General features: G+C 35.2%; 1 protein-coding gene across 1 annotated transcript in view; it reads right to left on the reverse strand.

The window, feature by feature from the left end:
• The window catches only part of SKIV2L2 (Ski2 like RNA helicase 2), a 92473-nt gene that overhangs the window by 71091 nt on the left and 1009 nt on the right, over nt 1-20373 (reverse strand). Inside the window, exons 2-5 of the mRNA XM_005694702.3 lie at nt 14671-14808; nt 12998-13064; nt 10084-10146; nt 9075-9187 (exon numbers count right to left, since the gene is read on the reverse strand). Of these exons, the coding sequence (XP_005694759.2) occupies nt 9075-9187; nt 10084-10146; nt 12998-13064; nt 14671-14808 (381 nt within the window). The remainder of the gene's footprint in view (nt 1-9074; nt 9188-10083; nt 10147-12997; nt 13065-14670; nt 14809-20373) is intronic.

Here is a 20373-nt window from a genome sequence, read left to right on the forward strand (position 1 = left end):
CTATGGAACATCATTAGATATCCACACTAAAATAGGTATAATCAAAAAAGATTATGCCAACAGGTGGCTAGGACATAAAAGAAACAGGACATAAGAGAAACATAAGAGTCCTTATCCATTACGATAGGAATACGAAATGGTGCAGCCACTTTGGAAAACAGTCTGGTCATTTACCAAATCATTAAATATATATTTGCCATCAAATCCAACAATTACATTACTAAGTATCTATCTACCCAAGAGAAATAAAAATGTGTCTACATAAAGACCTGTGTATGAATGTTCATATCAGAATTACTTAGAATAGTCAAAAATGCAAAACAATTCAAATTTCTATCAACTGAATAAACAAAATGTCATCTTATCATAAAATACAACTTATCAATAAAAAGAAATGAACTAATGATATATGCAGTATGAATGAACCTCTAAGTGTTATTTTAAACAGAAAAAGACACAAAAGACTCCATATTACATGATTTCATTTATATGAAACTTCTAGAAAAGGCAAAACTATTTAGGCAAAGCGGATCAGTGCCAGCGTTGGAGCTGGAGGCAAATTATGGACAGCAGCCTAAACTGCTGAGGGCTGCACAGCTGTACAAATTTATTAAACTCAGTGAACTATATACTTTAAATGGGTGGATCTCATAATATTTAAATTATATAATAATAAAGCTAACACTTTGTAAAAAAGCTTTACATAGAATAAAAAATAAACAGGGTCAGGAAAGCTACTCAATTACCTAGGTAAACAACCTGGTACCAATATATTACTCTAGCACCAGATTTATAAATGAAATGTCGTACTTGTTATAGTTATCAGCTAACATTGGAGTTTACCTTAAGTTCTTGAATTCCTAGGGGAAATCTTTATCTGAGATCCATGAACCACTTGCTGAAATCATAAAATATACACTTCATTGGAGGTTTTTATTGAGGCAAAATTCATAAAACATAAAACTGTTTTAAAGTGCACAACTGAGTGGATTTTAGCACATTCACTATGCTGTGCAACTACCACCTTTATCTGACTCTTAACATTATTCTCATCCCTCCAAAAACCCCACATCCATTAAGCAGCTACTTTCTGCTCCCCTCGTCTAAATATTCCCTGGCCTCCACCAATCTGCTCTCTCTCTAAGAATTTACCTGAAATATTCTACACAAACGGAATCAAATAATATGTGACCTACTGAGTCTGGCTTCTTTTACTCAGAATAATGTTTCTGAGGTTCACCCACACTGTGGCATGTATCAGTATTTCACTGCTGCTATGGCTGAGTGGTATTTCATTGTAAAGATACACCAGATTTATTTATCTATCATCCACTGATGGACTTTTGGGTTGTTTCTACCTTTTCATTATTGTGAACAGTACTGCCGTGAACCTTCATGTATAAGCATCTGTGTATTTGTTTTCAATTCTTTGGCATAATACACCTAGGAGTGGAACTGCTGAGTTGTACAGTAATTCTAAAAGTATCTTTTTGAACAACTATTAGACTGTTTTCCACAACAGCACTCAAGAGCTTTCAAAAGTGTCTATAACCCTAGTGAATTTCTTAAAATCTCTTTACAGTCTCCTAACTCAGAGTAAGCCTCTGACTGTGTGGATCACAACAAACTGTGGAAAATTCTTCAAGAGATGGGAATACCAGACCACCTTATCTGCCTCCTGAGAAATCTGTATGCAGGTCAAGAAGCAACAGTTAGAATTGGACATGGAACAGACTGGTTCCAAATTGGGAAAGGAGTACAACAAGGCTGAATATTGTCACCCTGCTTATTTAACTTATATGCAGAGTACATCATGCGAAACACCGGGCTGGATGAAGCACTAGCTGGAATCAAGATTGCCGGGAGAAATATCAATAACCTCAGATATGCAGATGACACCACCCTTATGGCAAAAAGTGAAGAGGAACTAAAGAGCCTCTTCATGAAAGTGAAAGAGTAGAGTGAAAAAGTTGGCTTAAAGCTCAACATTCAGAAAACTAAGATCAAGACATCCAATCCCATCACTTCATGGCTAACAGATGGGGAAACAATGGAAATAGTGACAGACTTTACTTTCTTGGGCTCCAAAATCACTGCAGATGGTGACTGCACCCATGAAATTAAAAGACACTTGCTCCTTGCAAGAAAAACTATGACCAACCTAGACAGCATATTAAAAAGCAGAGACATTACTTTGCCAACAAAGGTCTGTCTAGTCAAAGCCATGGTTTTTCCAGTAGTCATGTATGGATGTGAGAATTGGGACTCTAAAGAAAGCTGAATTGATGCTTCTGAACTGTGGCATTGGAGAAGACTCTTGAGAGTCCCTTGAACTGCAAAGAGATTCAACCAGTCCGTCCTAAAGGAAATCAGTCTCAAATATTCACTGGAAGGACTAATGCTGAGGCCAAAACTCCCAATACTTTGGCCATCTGATGTGAAGAACTGACTCACTGGAAAAGACCCTGATGCTGGGAAGGACTGAAGGTGGATGGAGAAGGGGACAACAGAGGATGAAGTGGTTGGATAGCATCGCCGACTCAATGGACATGAGTTTGAGCATCCTTTCAGGAGCTGGTGATGGACAGGGAAGCCTGGCATTCTGCAGTCCATGAGGTTGCAGAGAGTAAGACACGACTGAGCGACTGGACTAAACTGAACCCAAGAGTACGAAAGCAAGTTTTAACATACACTGGAAAATTTTCTATACTGAAAATCTCTCTGCTTTAGTAGCAAAAACGAAAGCAAAGTTACACGAATGCCTAGAATTCTAACATCTATATATGTTGGCTTCAAATGGATAATGCACCAACTACTATATACCTGTACACTTCTCAAAGTGAGATAAAATAACTGAACTAAAAATAGTGAAACCTATAATTTGTGCCTTAGAAGGAAACAAGCTTCTGACTTCAGTACCTCCTAAAAAGGAGTGGACAATAAAAAAAATTAGTCCTATTCCACTGGATAGAACTAGGGTAATACTGGACCATAACAAACAGATTAAGACTACTCTGCAACTGGCTGATACCATTTCAATGATAATCTAAGATCCAGAGCTTCACTCCTCTAACTCCCCTACAAAAAGAAAACGTTTGAGTTATACCTCAGCCAAGGTCTGAAAAGACTAATATACAGTACTCAGGCTCTGACTATCTGAAGGACGATATTCCAAAACTCATGAAAAATATCCACCACTATGCCAAGGGAAAGGCACTGCTGAACAGGGTGATTGGTGCAATTTTCATGTTTTTTTCCTTTATGATCTTCTTCACTCTTCATGCAATCGCTGTTAAGAACACTTAATTCAGCTGCTCAACAGGAAAGCTGTAATTTCTCCATGATGAAGAAATAAAATATATTATAAATTATTAAGAGTTAACCTGTGAACACAAACTGACTTCTGAAAAGGTGCCAAGATTGAGGGGAGAAAATAGTCTTTCAACAAATGGTTCTGAGGCAATTGGATAGCCACATGCAAAAAAAATGAAGTTGAACCTTTACCTTATAAATTATACAGAAATGTAAAACCTCAAAAAGGATCAAAGAACTAATAGCTAAAATTATAAAATTCTTAGAAGAAAATATAGGCATAAATCTTTGTGGTCTTGGATTAGGCAATGCTTTCTTTAAAATAACATGAAAAGAAAACAGACAAATTGCACTTGGTCAAATTATAGACATCTGTCCCTCAAAGAATACGCTTAAGAAAGTAAAAGGATGACTCAGAGAAAAAGAGAAAATGTTTGCAAATCATATGTCTGACAAAGAACTAGTATCAGAAAACAAAACAACTATCACAATTGAACAAGGCAAACAATTAATGAACAAATAAAAAAAGACTTAAGCAGATATTCCCCCAAAGACATACAGAAGGCCAATAAGCATACTAAAAAATGCTCAGTATCATTAGTCATTAAGGAAATACAAATCAAAACCACAATATATCACACTCACAACTGACAGAATGACTATTATCAAAAAGGCAAGAAATAACAAGTGCTGGTAAGGATGTGGAGAAAAGGGAACCCTCGTGTACTGCTGGTAGGAATGTATACTGGTGCAGTCATCATGGAAAACAGTATGGAGATTACTCAAAATATTAAAAATAAAACTATCATATGATCCAGCAATTCCACTCCTGGGTATTTATCCAAAGAAAACAAAAACACTGATAAGAAAAAATATGCATGCCCCTATGTTCACCACAGCATCAATTACAATTGTCAAAATACAAAAGTAACCCAAGTGTCATCAACAGATGAATGGATGTGGTATATGTGTATGCATGGAATATTAAGTCATAAAAAAGAATGAAATCTTGCCATTTGTAACACCACAGATGGCCTTAGAAAGCATTGTGCTAAGTGAAATAAGTCAGAGAAAGACAAATATTATATTGTTTTACTTATATGTGGAATATAAAAAATAAATGAACGAACATAAGAAAACAGAAATAGTTATAGATACAGAAAACCAACAGGTAATCACCAGAGGGGAGGGTATTGAGGGGAAGAAAGAAATAGGTGAGGGACCTTAAGAGGTATAAACTTGCAGCTATAAAATAAATGAGTCATAGGTATGAAAGATATAGTGTGGGTATCTAGTCTAATAATTATGTATCTTTTTACGGTGACATAGCGTAAACAGACTTACCATGGTGACCATTTTGAAATGTACAGGAATATCAAAGCACTATGTTGTGTAACAGGAAATAACACAGCGTTGCAGGTCAATTATACTTCAAAACAAACGAATTTACAGAAAAAGAGATCAGATCCGTGGTTACCAGATGTAGGGGCAGGGGGGGAAATGGGATGAAGATGGTCAAAAGGTAGAAACTTCCATTTCTAAGTAGTAGAGATGTAATGCACAATATGATAAACATAGTTAACACTGCTAAGAGTTATATTAAAAAGTTAAATGAGTTATTTTCTCATCACAAGAAAAAATTTTTCTACTTAGTTGTGTATCTATACAAAATGATGGATGTTTACCAAGCCATCATTTCTTATAATCACTTCAGGATGCATGCAAGTCAGATCATTATGCTGCAATCTCTGAACTTATACAGTGCTATGTATCAGTTTTATCTCAATGAAACAAAGAAAAATTATTTAAAAATAAACTTCACATATTGGAAATTAGAATAATGAACATTATATAGGATTATATCACTACCAATACCCACAGAACATTAATCTTGTCTAGAAATAAGTAACATTATTGTGCTTTTTCCTTTCTGGAATTCTCTTCAGAAACCTAACGAGTTCACCTTGCAGAATGTTTTGTATTATTCTGACTAACCTATATTACACTGAAAATCCACATTTAAAAAGTTTTTATTTAAAACAATCATAAAATAAGTTTACTACATAATCAATTTTTTTAAAAAGGTAGTAACAAGTGTTGGCAAAGACATGGAGAAACTGAAACCCTCATATAACTATGGGAAAATAAAGCGTTGCAGCTGCTATGGAAAACAGTTTGGTGATCCCTCAAAAAGTTAAACACAGAATTAACCATGACGAAGTTTAATTCCATTCCTAAGTATATACTGAAGATAAGGAAAAATATGTGTTAAAACAAACACTTGTACATAAACATTTCCAAAAGCATCATTCATAATAGCCAAAAAATTGGAAACACTCATACATCAACTGATGAATGGATAAACAAAATGTGGTATATCATACTATATAATCAATCAGTCACAAAATATTGGCCATAAAAAGGAACTCAAGTCTGATGTTTACCACAACACAGATGAATCTTAAAATCATCATCCTTAGTGAAATAAAACATAAGAAAAGCCATATATCATATGATTCTATTTAAATAAAACACCCAGAAAAGGTAAATTCATACAAACAGAAAGCAGACTGATGGCTGAAAGAAACTGGAGCTAAGGGAATGGGGAATGACTGATTAATGGGTGTGTGGTTTCTTTCTGCCATGGTGAAGACATTCATGAACTAGATATTGGAGACAGCTGCACACAGTAAGGAAAAACAAGTTAAACCACAGAAGTCTATCTGCAACAGACTGCAAAATCCCATCCACATTTAAGAGCAGAACCCACTTTCAGAACAGCCCAGTTCCTCTGAAACTTGATCTTGTTAACATGGAGATTATGATTCAGTAGTTCTAGGGTGGGGTGTGAGATTTTTGCCTAATTTAGCTAGTAGGTGATATGCATGCATCTGGTCTAGGACCACACTCTGAGTAGCAAGACCCTAGAACAATGGTCTTTACATACATTTTAGAAGAAAACATAATACCTATCAAAAAATTTAAAACACAAACAATATATGTGTATTTATTTTACACATTAGGTAAGGTAACTACTATAGTAATAGAGACCATGTATTAAAAATAATAGAGAAAATATCTACTTATTTTCAGCATGGAGTAACAAGGACTGGGTTTACCTACCCACCTGTATCAACGGCAAAATAGGATAAAATATGTGAAACAATGATTTCAGATACTGAATAATCACAGAGTAATTCCTGAGAAGAGGGAAGTAAATGACATAATCTCAGATTACTGTCCACAGAGTTTCCAAGTCACAGTTCCAGGAGATGAACCTTGAAGGTTTTCGGAAGTTAAGCAGACAGTAGGAGTCTGGAGACGCCATGGCAGCTACACTGCAGCTCAAAATAACCAGAGAGGAAAGAGGTAGACAAAGGGAAAGCTCTGAGCATCTGCTGAACATTCTGGTGTCTTCAAGTAAGTAATAATCAGTGAGTAAGTGTTAGGAAACAACTTGAAGCAATGGGAAAAAACAACCAAATGGAGTAGAACTAAAAAAATGATACAATCTTCAGAGCTGGGAGTAACACAGGTTCCCACTAGTCATGGTAGAAAAATTCATAATTCACAAGATGCTGGCTAGAATATCAAGAAATATATTAAAAATGCAGAAAAGTAGCCTTAAGTTAAATGTTTCTCTGCTGCTGCTGCTGCTATGTCGCTTCAGTCGTGTCCGACTCTGTGCGACCCCTTAGACTGCAGCCCACCAGGCTCCCCCGTCCCTGGGATTCTCCTGGCAAGAACACTGGAGTGGGTTGCCATTTCCTTCTTCAATGCATCCAAGTGAAAAGTGAAAGTGAAGTCCCTCAGTCGTGTCTAACTCTTAGCGATCCCATGGACTGCAGCCTACCAGGCTCCTCTGTCCATGGGATTTTCCAGGCAAGAGTACTGGAGTGGGGTGCCATTGCCTTCTCCAAAATGCTTCTCTAGTCCTGCCTAAAATCATAAAAGCCTTGGAAGAACTACATTTTTCTCCAAGTAACTGTATCCCACAACAAAGCTCAAGAATATTAATAGAAATGCAAAAATAGTCATCACCCAAGAAGGTGATGTCTTGTGAATTAAAAAATAGAAAAAGGCAAATATAACAAATAAGGAGTAAAAATAAATAAATGAAAAGGCATCCAAAAATGAGACAGAAAACAGAATCAGTAAATGAGGACACAGAAAATTACCATTACAGTATAACTGTATTCTATATATTCAAGAAAACTGAAGAAAGATTAAATAGCATGCTTAAAAGAAATACTAAAAATATTAAAAGATGCAAACCAAAATTTTAGCATGAAAAATCTAAATCAGAGATGAAATAAACTGGATAAAATTAAAATTAAATTAGACATTGCGGGAAAAAGAAAAACAAGAATAAACTTAAAGCTGTCCAAAATGAAACACAGAGAATAAACAAAAAATAATAAGTATCAGTGAGCTCTGAGACAACTTAAAATAACTAATACAAGTTTAAGTGAGGTCCTCTGAGTACTAAAAAGGGGTACTATTTTAACCAAAAAAATTGTTGAAATTTTTCCAAATCTGATGAAAACAAACAAACCCACAATCTGAGAAGCCAAATAAATTCAAGCATAAGAAATATGAGAAGAATTATGTAAAGTCACGTCATAATTAAATTGCCAAAAGTCAGTGATGAAATTAAAAACAGCCAAACATCGCATCAGAGCAGTATGTAAAGCAGCAGGAAAACACTGATTTATAATGAAGGGAAAAGTCAATTAATTAAAACAGATCAGGAAATAACACAAATGAAAGTAATAGTAAGAAGGAATATTTAAATAGTTTTTAAACTGTATTTTGTTGTTCAAGAAGCTAGAGGAAAGTAAGTAGACACATGGAAAACACTAAACACACATACAAATGAATTTCTAGCAAAGAAAACTACACGTCTCACTGAAAAGGATTAAGGACAGATTAGGTAATGCAGAAGCAAAGATTAATGAATCTGAAGATAGAGCATTAGAAAAGACCTGAAATGAAACACAGAAAAAATGAACACAGCATTAGTGAATCATGACCCATATTCATGATTGATGGGAAATTTATAGCACTAAATATTTACATTAGAAAAGGAAAGGTCTGAAATCAATGACCTCACCTGCTTCCTTTAAAAAACTAGAAAAAGATCAAATGAAGCCCAGAGTAATAAGAAAGGAAATAAAAAGTATAAGTTTACTTACAGAAACCAAATAGAGAAAATTTAAACTTTTAAAGAGTATGGTAAGAAACAAAACTATCTTAAGATTCGATTTTAAAACTACAAAGAGAGCAAGAGAAGAAAAAAGGAACAGAGGGAAACTACAAAACAGCCAGAAAACAATTAGAAAAATGGCAGTATATACACACTTAACAATAATAAAATGTAAATGGACTAATTCTCCAATCAAAAGACAGAATGGTTGATACTTATCTATTAAAAAAAAAAAAAAAAAAAGAGCCAGCTATATGCTTCGTATAGGAGACTCATTTCAGTTGTAAGACACAGACTCAAAAGTGAAGGAATGGAAAAAGATATTCCATACAAACAGAAACCAAAAGAAAGTCTTGGTAGCTACACTTACATAAAACAAAATAAACTTTAAAACTGTAACAACATACAAAGAAGGACATTACATAATGATAAAGGAGCCAGCCCAACAAGACGATATAGTATTTATAAACATTTATGCACCCAACACAAGAGCACCGAAATGTACACAGCAAATATTAACAGTCCTAAAATCCCATTTAAAAAGAAAGCTACTCACTCAGCACAAACAGTTTTTCCTGCTGATGTATGTGCAGATACTAAAACAGACTGATTATTATCAACACACTGAATGGCTTCTCTTTGAAAAGCATCAAGAATGAATGGATATTCCTATAAAAAAAAATTAATATACGTATGAAGATACCTTGCCACATCGGAACATACTTAAAACCAAGAGATGCTACCCCCAGAAGCATTACGGAAGTATTTATGAGTCTATTTGGGAAACATTCTATCCACTAGAGAAAATTAGGAAGAATTAAAAAGAAAATTTTAACGAGACAGAATATGTTATTTCTGCTGTCTCATCTTTGAATTATTATATTATGCTTACACATATACTAATTACAACACAACAATTATTACCATATATTAAGAACATGCTTTATGGCAGGCACTGTGGAACACAGTTCCCACATATTAATCTCCATAGCAACTCCTAACATAGGTATAGTTTTCTTTCCCAGATGGGAACACTGAGAGTCTGAAGTCAAGTCCTCAATGAAGTTCACTCAGCAGAGGCAGAATAATATATCTATCAGACTTTAAAAATTCAAGTTTACCGCACAGTGCTGCCTTTTTTACTTAAAGAAATGGCTTGGAAAACCTACACTACTCTCTTATAGTCTATCAGGGATTCAAGATGCATTTAGTATCAGCATTAGAGTTTAAGTTTCATTAGAAGCTTGTTAGGCTCCAGAACTGTATGCAAAACATATTGTACATATGCATTTTTTTCTAGAGAAAGATTGATACTTTTCATTAGATTGTTTGAAATGGCTGAGAATTATGCTTAAAAATCTTATCAGATGATGCTTGGTTTTCAGTATGGTTGTTTACTGATTTGGTTCTCACCATATCTGACTTCAAGTGGAAGCTTCAGAGTGTGTATCTACATACACATACACACACGGAAATATAAAAATCTCATTTTAAAGTTTACCTTTAAGATTTTTAGGAAAACAGACTCACAAAACTGTACCAACTGTACCGCTCAAGGTACAAACCTTTGCAGCTTTTCCAACTCGAGGTTTAAGTGGTAGATAATCTTCATCTGCAGGAAGTGCAACCTGATGTTTAAAAAAAAAATTTACCATTCAATAATTGATGCATTCAGCATACCATAATTAATGATGGTTTGAAAAATAAACGTGATGAACTAAAGTGTTGCTGACAGTCTTAGACACTACAAAAATAAATAACCATCTTCAAGAACAAGGCAAATGCAAATATTACAACAGTCCAAAAAGTGTTTACCTAATAGTTATGTAATCAAAAGCATTTAAGTCTACCTCCCAAAAGAAACTTTATTAAGTTCTAGGACTTATCTTAGCTATCTTTGTATATTCTGTATCTAATGTACTTCTTGACAATGAATGCTCAAAAAAGCTGAATGGACATAAAAAGGGATGCCACTATATGAAAGAAAACTGTATAGAATAAAGTATTCCCTGGAAGAGGAAGTTAATTTTCCTCTAGTGAAGATTAAGATCCACAGAGCAGTTCACAATATACCTAAATTCCCAAGACTTAGGCCAAGTAGTGTATAAATAATACGGGCAAAGTAAGGTACACAAAGAAGTCAGAAATCATTTCTAAGATCAAAATTTTAACAAACAATTATGAGATAAGATTAGCTGTCTTAGAAATATTGAGAGATTGTTGGTAAACCTGCAATTCAATTGCAATCAAGATGACATGTGCAGCATTTCAAAAAGCAGTAAGTGGAACCTGACTATAATTAAGTGAAATAATAAAGTATGAAATCTAATGAAAAATATCTAATATAATGAATGTGTTAAAAGAAATGTGACACTCTAAATGGAATCTATAAAGGGGTAGAATTTGGAAGCTTATCCAGCACGCACTACAAAAATTCAGGAGGTGTTTTTATTAGGGAATGAACCTTTCTGGGGGATAGGAATAGTTTTCATCAATCTTTCCCACATATTCTCCTTTTATGACTCTAAGAAACTTCTAAGTAGTTTCTGACTCCCAGGTAGTTTGATAGTAAGAGGATTACTTATCCATTAATTTTAGGAAATGTCCTTCTTTTGCTACACTATACCATGAGTATGAAAGTGACTCTGTTCTAAAGAGCACAATCACTGGCACACTGACAAAATCAAATTTCTGAATCTGAAAATGTTGGGACTAGATCCTCAATCATGGTGTGATCCAATTTCACTTCCCTCACATTTCTCCTTGATACTCGCTATGACATGAACAAAAAACATTAACACAAAGCAATTAAGATTTTAACATCTCTGAGATTTAATAGCAACAACAACAACAAATTGTGTTTTCACATGTATGAGAATCAGTTTTATTTTTATTCTCTGAAAACAGTGTAACACTAACATAAGACAGATAGGGAGAAGAGAAACCTACAGGGACTAAGGAGTCAGAAAAAAAGAAAACCAACAGAAAAATCAAACAGACTTAGCAATTAGTTATTGGTGATTTTTGCCAGAATAGTTCGAAAGACATGGAGAAAGAAGAAATCTAACTACAGTAGACTAAAAGATGACTGGAAGGCTAGGAAGTTGAGCAGGGATTTTCTAAGCAGAGCAATCAATTAACACCACTGAAAAAAAAGGACTATATATACATATATATGTATATATATTTGTGTGTGTGTGGTGTTTCTCTTTATATTCAGTGAATAATAAAATGTGCCCGGTGTTCAAAAGATAGGTACCAAATGAGTAACTACAATGGTGAAGAAGAAAAACAACACAGTGGTTAAAATGAAAACATATAACAAAAGAGAAGCTTCTAAATATTCGTATGCTGGTAAGAAAGGGAAAACAGAAAAGGAAACACTAAAAACAGTCAAGGGAAAATGGAGTGATCCAAGTCTTTGTGGAGGCAGGATAAGACACAACCAAGAACACTGACGGAGCAACCCTCCTCAGCCTAAACAATGCAGTGCCTTTGCCTTGGAGTGGATGTGACTCCGACTTGGTATCTTTGAACTCCTAGATAAAGTAAAGGTGACCTGCTAAAAAAGTGAGAGGAGATAACAGGATGTAGGGTTTCAGGAGAATCATGGAGGACAGAAGGAACCTTGGACCTTCTGAGAGCTAAATTTGGGTTTGGCTTTTCTTTCCCATCTTTTTAAGACCACAGCTTCAAAGAGGGTCTCATGTAAGTGTTCAATGTATGATCTAATGGATATTATACCCACCAAACTAAGTGCTATTCTAAAGGAACATAAGGAAATTTCAATTAAAAAAATAAGTATTAAAAAAAAAAAGGCTCCAAATCTACATCAATTTTTGTTAATCTAGAATTATTTTGCTTATTCAATAAAGACTTCTAGTAAGATTCCCCAACTATCTGTAGTAATAACTTGTCAGGTTACATGATAAAGGCAAGGGGGCTCAATAGAAAGAACTAGTGTTACAGTTTCCTTAAACTCTGTGATAAAGGGTTACCACAAGCTATCCTTGACCACCATCTTGTGGCGAAACAATGTAACTGCAATGTATCAGTTGTCAGCAAGATGAAGAAAGCACACGACCTGTAAAACATCACTGTTACTTGACTTTAGGAGCATGGGAATGAACACGTATACCTAAACACCTACTCTGTGCTGGGTATCTTACCTAATTTTCTTATATAATCTTCAGAACAATCCCATGATGTAAATCTTATTATTCTAAATTTACAAATTAGAAAACTAACATCAGAGGTTAAGAAATTTACCCAAGACTGTAGTTAGGAAAAGCATTGTCAGTATCTGAGCTCAGGTCTGAATACAAAGCCCCAGCTCCTTCCACTAGACTATGTGCTCTGCAGAAAAGCTACTAATTGTTTCCAAAGCCCTAAGGCTAAACCCCTTGCTCATCAGACTAGATAATCCAAAGCAAAATCCCACTTACACCACCAACTTAATCATACACTGTTTCTGCTTACCTCATGTGTACACCCTTCGACAGTTTCAACTGACTGTACCTTGACTCTGGGCATCAGGTCAGCCAAACTTAAAAAAAAATTATTAAAATTACATTAAAATATTGATAAATTACTGAGAATTATATAGGCTGAGAATTCAAAATGATCAGCTAGCATCTCTTACTACAAATACAAAACAAAGAGACTCCACATAATTATTCAAAGAATTATGTTAACTTAGTTTCAGTGACTATTTTAAATAAAAAGTACTTCTACAAAGCATCATCATTACTTCAAAACACAAAGATGCTTATAAAAACCATTACATGATAGAAAGTGTAAAATAAACTAGCCTAATACAGATGTTGTTATAATTTTTAAGTGTTCCTTAGTCTCATCAGAATTCTAGGTTTTATTCATCTAGGTTCTCTGTTTAGACTCTTAAAGGACATGACGGTGGATAAATTAAAGAAAAATAGATGTATTTCTGCACAAGATTTATTATCCTCTCATTGACTGTACTTTTGTTTTTACTTTGAATCAATAACCACACTTTGGGTAAAACTCAAGGGTTACTACAAGACGCAACAATGATTTTATATTATCAATATTATTTTGTAACCTATTCCACTAGCTTGGACAAACAGTGCATCTTAAATGTTTCAGGGACACATCTATCACCATCTATAGTACCTACTTTTGCTAGCCACAACAGCTAACTGGTTAAAAAAACAAACAAACAAACAAAAAAACACTGGAGTAAATCTTCAACTGTAGTGCCAAGCTAGAATACGGCAAACAAGAAGGGAAAAGCAAAGTCAGGATCATCATAACAACAGGAAACAAGTCAACCTAAGAAACTAGCATCAGTATCTAGAAAGTCTCAACTTTTGAAACGAGAGAAACATCAACTATTTCAACCTCAGATACCCATGGGTCTCCCTCATTGATAGCAGTCTTAAGATTCATAGCCACTCTACTGCTGCATGCAAGAGTGAAAATCTAATTCCTCCTACTGCTCCTTCTCAAGTCAGTTTTATTCTTTCCTTTTATCCCACACTTCCAGTGATCCTCTTCTTGAGACATTAACAAATAAATGAAACATGTCATTTCTTCATTTTAAAAAATCAGGCTTCAGGACTTCCATGGCGGTCCAGTCGGTGGAGAATCCACCTTCAGAGGCAGGGGACACAGGTTCGACCCCTAGGTCTGGGTAGATCCCACACGCCATGGAGCAACTAAGCCTGTGCACTGCAACTACTGAGCCTGCATGCTGCAACTACTGAAGCCCGAGTACCTAGAGCGCTTGCTCCTCAACAAGAGCAGCCACCGCAATGAGAAGCCAGTGCACTGCAATGAAGAGTAGCCCCTACTCCAACAACTAGAGAAAGCCCACACCCAGCAACAAAGATCTTGTGCAGACCAAAAAAAAAAAAAAGAAAATCAAGCTTCAAGACTCTTTCTTAAAATTGGATTCAAAAATATTAAAAATCTTTCTTTCCTATACTGTTTTCCACTTCCCAAAACACAGATAAATATTAGTTATATGTCTATTTGAGTATATAAAGAATATTTACCTTCATTTTTCTAATTCAACAAACACATTCATTAAGTAACAACATATAAGCAACGTTCAAAACTTCAGGTAACCACCCATCCGGAGTTACCAACATTTATGACAGTGGAAATACTACCTTAAATCTTCAGTTATTGACTCTTCCACCCTGGGTTTCTTTCCAAAAATAGGTTCATCAACACCCTCGAAGTCTGCATCTCTCTTGTTTTTTCCAACATTAGTTGACTCTGATTGTAATTTACCATCAAAACATTTTCTGAAAAGTAAAGAGGTTAGAATGAATTCTGAAACAGCACTTATTACTTTAAGGGCAACTCCCATATAATATTATCTTTGTAAAATATACACTATTACCAGAAAAAGTCACATAAATAGATGTTACAAACCAAAACTGGCTAGAGCCCAAAATACTCTAATTTTAACTAATAAAACTGAACATTACTCCTTTTTCATTTCATATTTTCTTGGAAATTGTTTTTAAAATATTTTGCAACAACTCACATTAACATAACTGCTGCTGCTGCTAAGTCGCTGCAGTCGTGTCCGACTCTGTGCGACCCCAGAGACAGCAGCCCATCAGGCTCCCCTGTCCCTGCGATTCTCCAGGCAATAACATTGGAATGGGTTGCCATTTCCTTCTCCAACGCGTGAAAGTGAAAAGTGAAAGTGAAGTCGCTCAGTGTGTCCTACTCCTAGCAACCCCATGAACTCCAGCCCACCAGGCTCCTCCGTCCATGGGATTTTCCAGGCAAGAGTACTACTAACACAATATTCTTATAAGTTATAAAACACTGTTATACATTTACATGAGCACTTTCAATAAACATTTAATGCTTTTCTAATGGCATAGTATCAATATTTTGGAGAAAAAAATTTTTTATGTGGTTGGATTTACTGGTTAAAAGTAGTGACAATCAACAGTGCTTGGTAGATTGGACATCCATAGGGTAATTCAATCTGACCCTTCTGCTCATTTACACAAAAATCAATATAGATACTAGATCTAATTGTAAAAGGCAAAAACAACAAAGCCTCTAGAAGATAAAACAAGAAAACTATCTTTATGCTTTATTAAACAACATAAAATTATAAACCAAAAAAGTAATTCTGATGAAATTGGACTGCACTGAAACTAAGAGCTTTTGTAAATCAAAAGGTACTATTAAGAGAGGAAAGAGGTGGGGAAGAGAGGTGGGAAGGGGGCTCAGGATGGGGGACACATGTACACTCATGTCTATGTATGGCAAAAACCACTACAATACTGTAAAGTAATTAGCCTCCAATTAAATTAATTTTTAAAAAAGAGGAAAGACAAAGTGGGAAAAAACATACATATAACTAACAAAAGGCATATGTATCTAAAATACTGGAAGACTACAAATTTTAAAAGATAACCCAATTTAAAAATGAGCAAGGAGATCAACCCTGGGATTTCTTTGGAAGGAATGATGCTGAAGTTGAAACTCCAGTACTTTGGCCACCTCATGGGAGGGATTGGGGGCAGGAGAAGGGGACGACAGGGGATGAGATGACTGGATGGCATCACTGACTTGATGGATGTGAGTTTGAGTGAACTCCAGGAGTTGGTGATGGACAGGGAGGCCTGGCATGCTGCAATTCATGGGGTCACAAAGAGTCAGACACGACTGAGCGACTGAACTGAACTGAAAAGACTAGAACAGGCCCTTTATAAGAGGATATCCAAATCACCAATAAGCATATGAAAAGAAGCTCAGAAACCATTAATTATAGGAAAATGGAAATCAGACTATACAGTATCACAGACTCTTAAATTTTAGATCTCAGAATCCTTTTCCAGTCTAAAAGTTATTCAGTATTCCATGGAATTTTGTTTATGTAGTCATATCTATTGATAGTTACCATATTAACTATTAAAACTGAAAAAATTTTAAGTTTAGTTATTCATTTTAAAATGGCAATAACTATTAGAAGTTAGGGCTTCCTCAACGGGTCAGTGGGTAAGGAATCCACCTGCAATGCACAGAGACACAGGAGACATGGGTTCAATCCCTGGATGTGGAAGATCACCTGGAGAAGGAAATGGCAACCCACTCCAGTATTTTTGCCTGGAAAATCCCATCAACAAAGGAGCCTGGCAGGTTCCAGTCCATGGGGTTGCAAAGAGTTGGACAAGACTGAGCACAAGGCAATGCTGAGGCATAACTGACCTATTAGAAGTTAATATAAATAACATTTTCGACAGAAAATAAGTATTTCCCCAAAAAGATTTAAATGAGAATAATGGCACTGTTTTCTATTATTCCAAGTCCCTTTAATGTCTAGCTTAATAGAAAGCAGCTGGACTCTCATCTATTTCAACTTGTGATATGGTTTTTGCCTTAAGAATATGAAGAAAAATCCAGTCTCATATAGCTGAAAAGGAGCAGACTTTTCAGATAACTGGGAATATTCCTCTGACCCCATATCAAAATTTAATCGTACTTTGAAAAGTACTGCTAGAGCTACACTCAAGAATTTTACAATGTTGAGCAAAAGCTAGACACAAAATAACATATATGAATCCATTTACATTATGTCTACAAACTGGAAAAAAAAAGTAACACGTGGTTATCATGTTAGTCACTTTTCTGGGGGAAAAAGAGGAGGGATTTCTACAATATTCTACTTTTCATCCCAAATGGGGTTACATTTGCATGTTCACTTTATAAGAATTTGTCCCATGACTTCCACACCTTTCTTACATGTTTTATTTCAATAGAAAAGTTTAAGAGCCAATGAATACTAGTATTGATCTATATGCTATAATCTTTCTATAACAAGTTTATTCTTTGATGCTTAGCAAAACCTGAAATACATAAAACATCTCACTCTCAATTTAGTGGAATAGGTATTGATAGTTATCCCATATTACTTACATGAATCTCCTTAGGACAAGCCATTAACATCTTTGGCTTTCAGTCAAAGAAGACATTTAAATGATAATTATGATTCCTCTAATTTTAACATTTTATTATTCGGTCTGAATTAGTAAGCATCAACCAAACCACTGCAATAAAAACCTACTAGCAGTTAATGATAAGTATAAAACAAAGAAATATAGTTCCTATGCCTTTGGGAAGTTTAAAACCTAACTTCATGGTGGAATATTTTCCTTCAGAAGAGTTCCATTATTCTTTAACATTGTATTCTTATCTAAACAACTGAATCTGAAGCTAATCAAGTCTCTACATCAGTACTGTTTAAGATATATACATGCAATTACCGATGTAACCTTAAATTTCTAGTAACCATATTAAAATAGTTTCAAAAGAAGCCAATTTTAATATATTTCATTCAACTTCAAATATACTACATATTAAAATTTCAGTATATAAAAATAAAAATGAACTACTGGATATTTTTTATATCAAGTCATCAAAATACAGTGTATATTTTCAATTTATAACACATCTCAATTCTGATTAGCTACATTTAAGTGCTCAACAGCTACTGGTAGGTAGTAGCTATTACTGCAGTCCCCACTTATCTGTGTTTTTGTTTTCCAAGGCTTCAGTTACCCTGGGTCAACTGAAGTCCAAAAATATTAAATGGAAAATTACAGAGGTAAATTATTTGTAAGTTTTAAACCGGACACCTTTCTGAGCAGCATGCTGAAATCTTGTGCATTCCTGCTCCATCCCACATGGGACACGAATCATCCCTAGGCCCACAGCATCCAGCTTGTTAGTCACTTAGTGTCTAAGTTCTCAGATCACTGAACTGGTATGGCAGTGCTTGTGTTTAAGAAATTCTTGTTTTACTCAATAATGGCCCCAAGCTGCAAAAGTAGTGATGTCGGCAATTTTGAGAGCCAAAGAGAAGCTGTCAAGTGCTTACTTTAAGTGAAAAGGTGAAAGTTCTTAACTTATATATTGATATAATTATCTTATTATTAATAATTTTAATCTCTTATCATGCCTAATTTATAAATTATGCTTTTATAGATAGTATTACATTAAAAAAAAATACTACATACATGTTTTGGTACTCCCCAAGGTTCCAGGCATCCACTGGAGCTGTTGGAACCCATCCCACTCAGATAAGGGATTGTTCAGTTGCTAAGCCATGTCCCTATGGACTGCAGCATGCTAGGCTTCCCCGTCCTTCACCATCTCCTGGAGTTTGCTCAGACTCATGTCCATTGATTCGGTGATGCTATCCGACCGTCTCACTCTCTGTCGGGGCCTTCTCCTCCAGATAAGGGGAGGGGACTACTATACATTGGATAGTTTAGCTCTATATATAAGGACAGTTTGTAGTAAATAATTGAGGATAGACAAGCTAGTTAAATGATAGTATAAGAGCAATTTTAGGATGTGAGAAACCATACAGGGCAAATGAGCTGGTTTCTCCTCTCACCTACACTTCCAGAAGAAATCAACAGCATAAGGAAAAAAGAGACTTGTAAAATAAAGGATTTTAGGGATGTAACTGGGGCCTCTCAGGTAGTGCTAGTGGTAAAGAACCCACCTGCCAATCTAGGAGACATAAGAGACGTGGGGTCAATCCCTGGGTGGGGAAGATCCCCTGGAGAGCAGGGCAACCCACTTCAGTATTCTTGCTTGGAGACATCCACAGACAGAGGAGCCTGGCAGGATATAGCCCATTCGGTCTCAAAGAGTGGGACACTGCTTAGCAACTGACCACGCATGCATGCATCTTCATAACATCATAATTGCCCATTCAAACTACAGAAATTAATTATTTCTGTTTGGAAAACAACAAAAATCATCTGTCCTTCCTCATTTTCCCTGAAAAGTTATCCAAAACTACTAAACTCTCTAACTCAATGACAGAGGAAGACTTTTTTTTTCTCCTTTCTGTCATTCTTTCTTACATATGACATTTCACATTCTTTGATTGTTCTGATGTCCCTCTAATCTCCGTCATGTGTATGAAAACTACACATTCCCAGAGAAATCTTCACTTCAAACAGTACCAATTCAAGTAACATCCAGATATATACCTTCAGTTCTGGTATTACTTCAAATCCAAATTAAAACTGCCCGATGGATACTTCAATACAGATATACTATCATCACTTCACTTTGCCTTGAGCCAGATTAATTTTCAAATCAAAATCACCTATAAATTTCCCTATTTTTCTTCTTTCTGATATCCAAATTCAAAACACCTCTTTTGACCCCCTTCCATTGTTCTCCTTAAATTAAGCCTGTCAATTTTCTCCTTTACAACATTTTATATCTTCCTTTTTCCTTCCTTCTGTCACCTCCTGAGCCGAAGTCCTTATAATCTCATAATTAGACAATTTAAATACTTTTTAATTTACTTTTACTATCAGTGCCTTTCCTCTTTAAACATATCAACAAATGCTACCAAATTAATTTTTCTAAACTAACACTCTACTTCTCCAGTTACCAAGTTACATGTTCACTGGGCACACCCTCCCACAAACACTGGGTTTTTTAAAAATAAAAAGTCATATGCCTGTTATTCAAGGCACCTCATAATCTAAAACCAATTTATATCCTCTGCCTTATCTTTTGTAGTCCTAAGCAAACACTTCCTCTAGGCCAATCCGTGCTACAAAAAAAAAAAAAAATCTAAGCATCAATAAGGAATCATTTCCTCAACTTAGATAGCTTCTTGCATGTAAGGCTCTCTGGACACCACAAACAGATACCACTTTTCTGAACTTTAATAGCACTTCACTGTACATACAGCTTATTATATTCCAATCTCCTACTCTTTAAAATATGTATCTGTTCCACTTCCTTACTTCAAATAAAAATTCCTTGAAAGTAAAATTATGTCTAACTTAACTCAAGCATCTACTGGG

Source organism: Capra hircus, chromosome 20 (genome assembly GCF_001704415.2).
Source record: "Capra hircus breed San Clemente chromosome 20, ASM170441v1, whole genome shotgun sequence".
NCBI lineage: Eukaryota > Metazoa > Chordata > Mammalia > Artiodactyla > Bovidae > Capra > Capra hircus.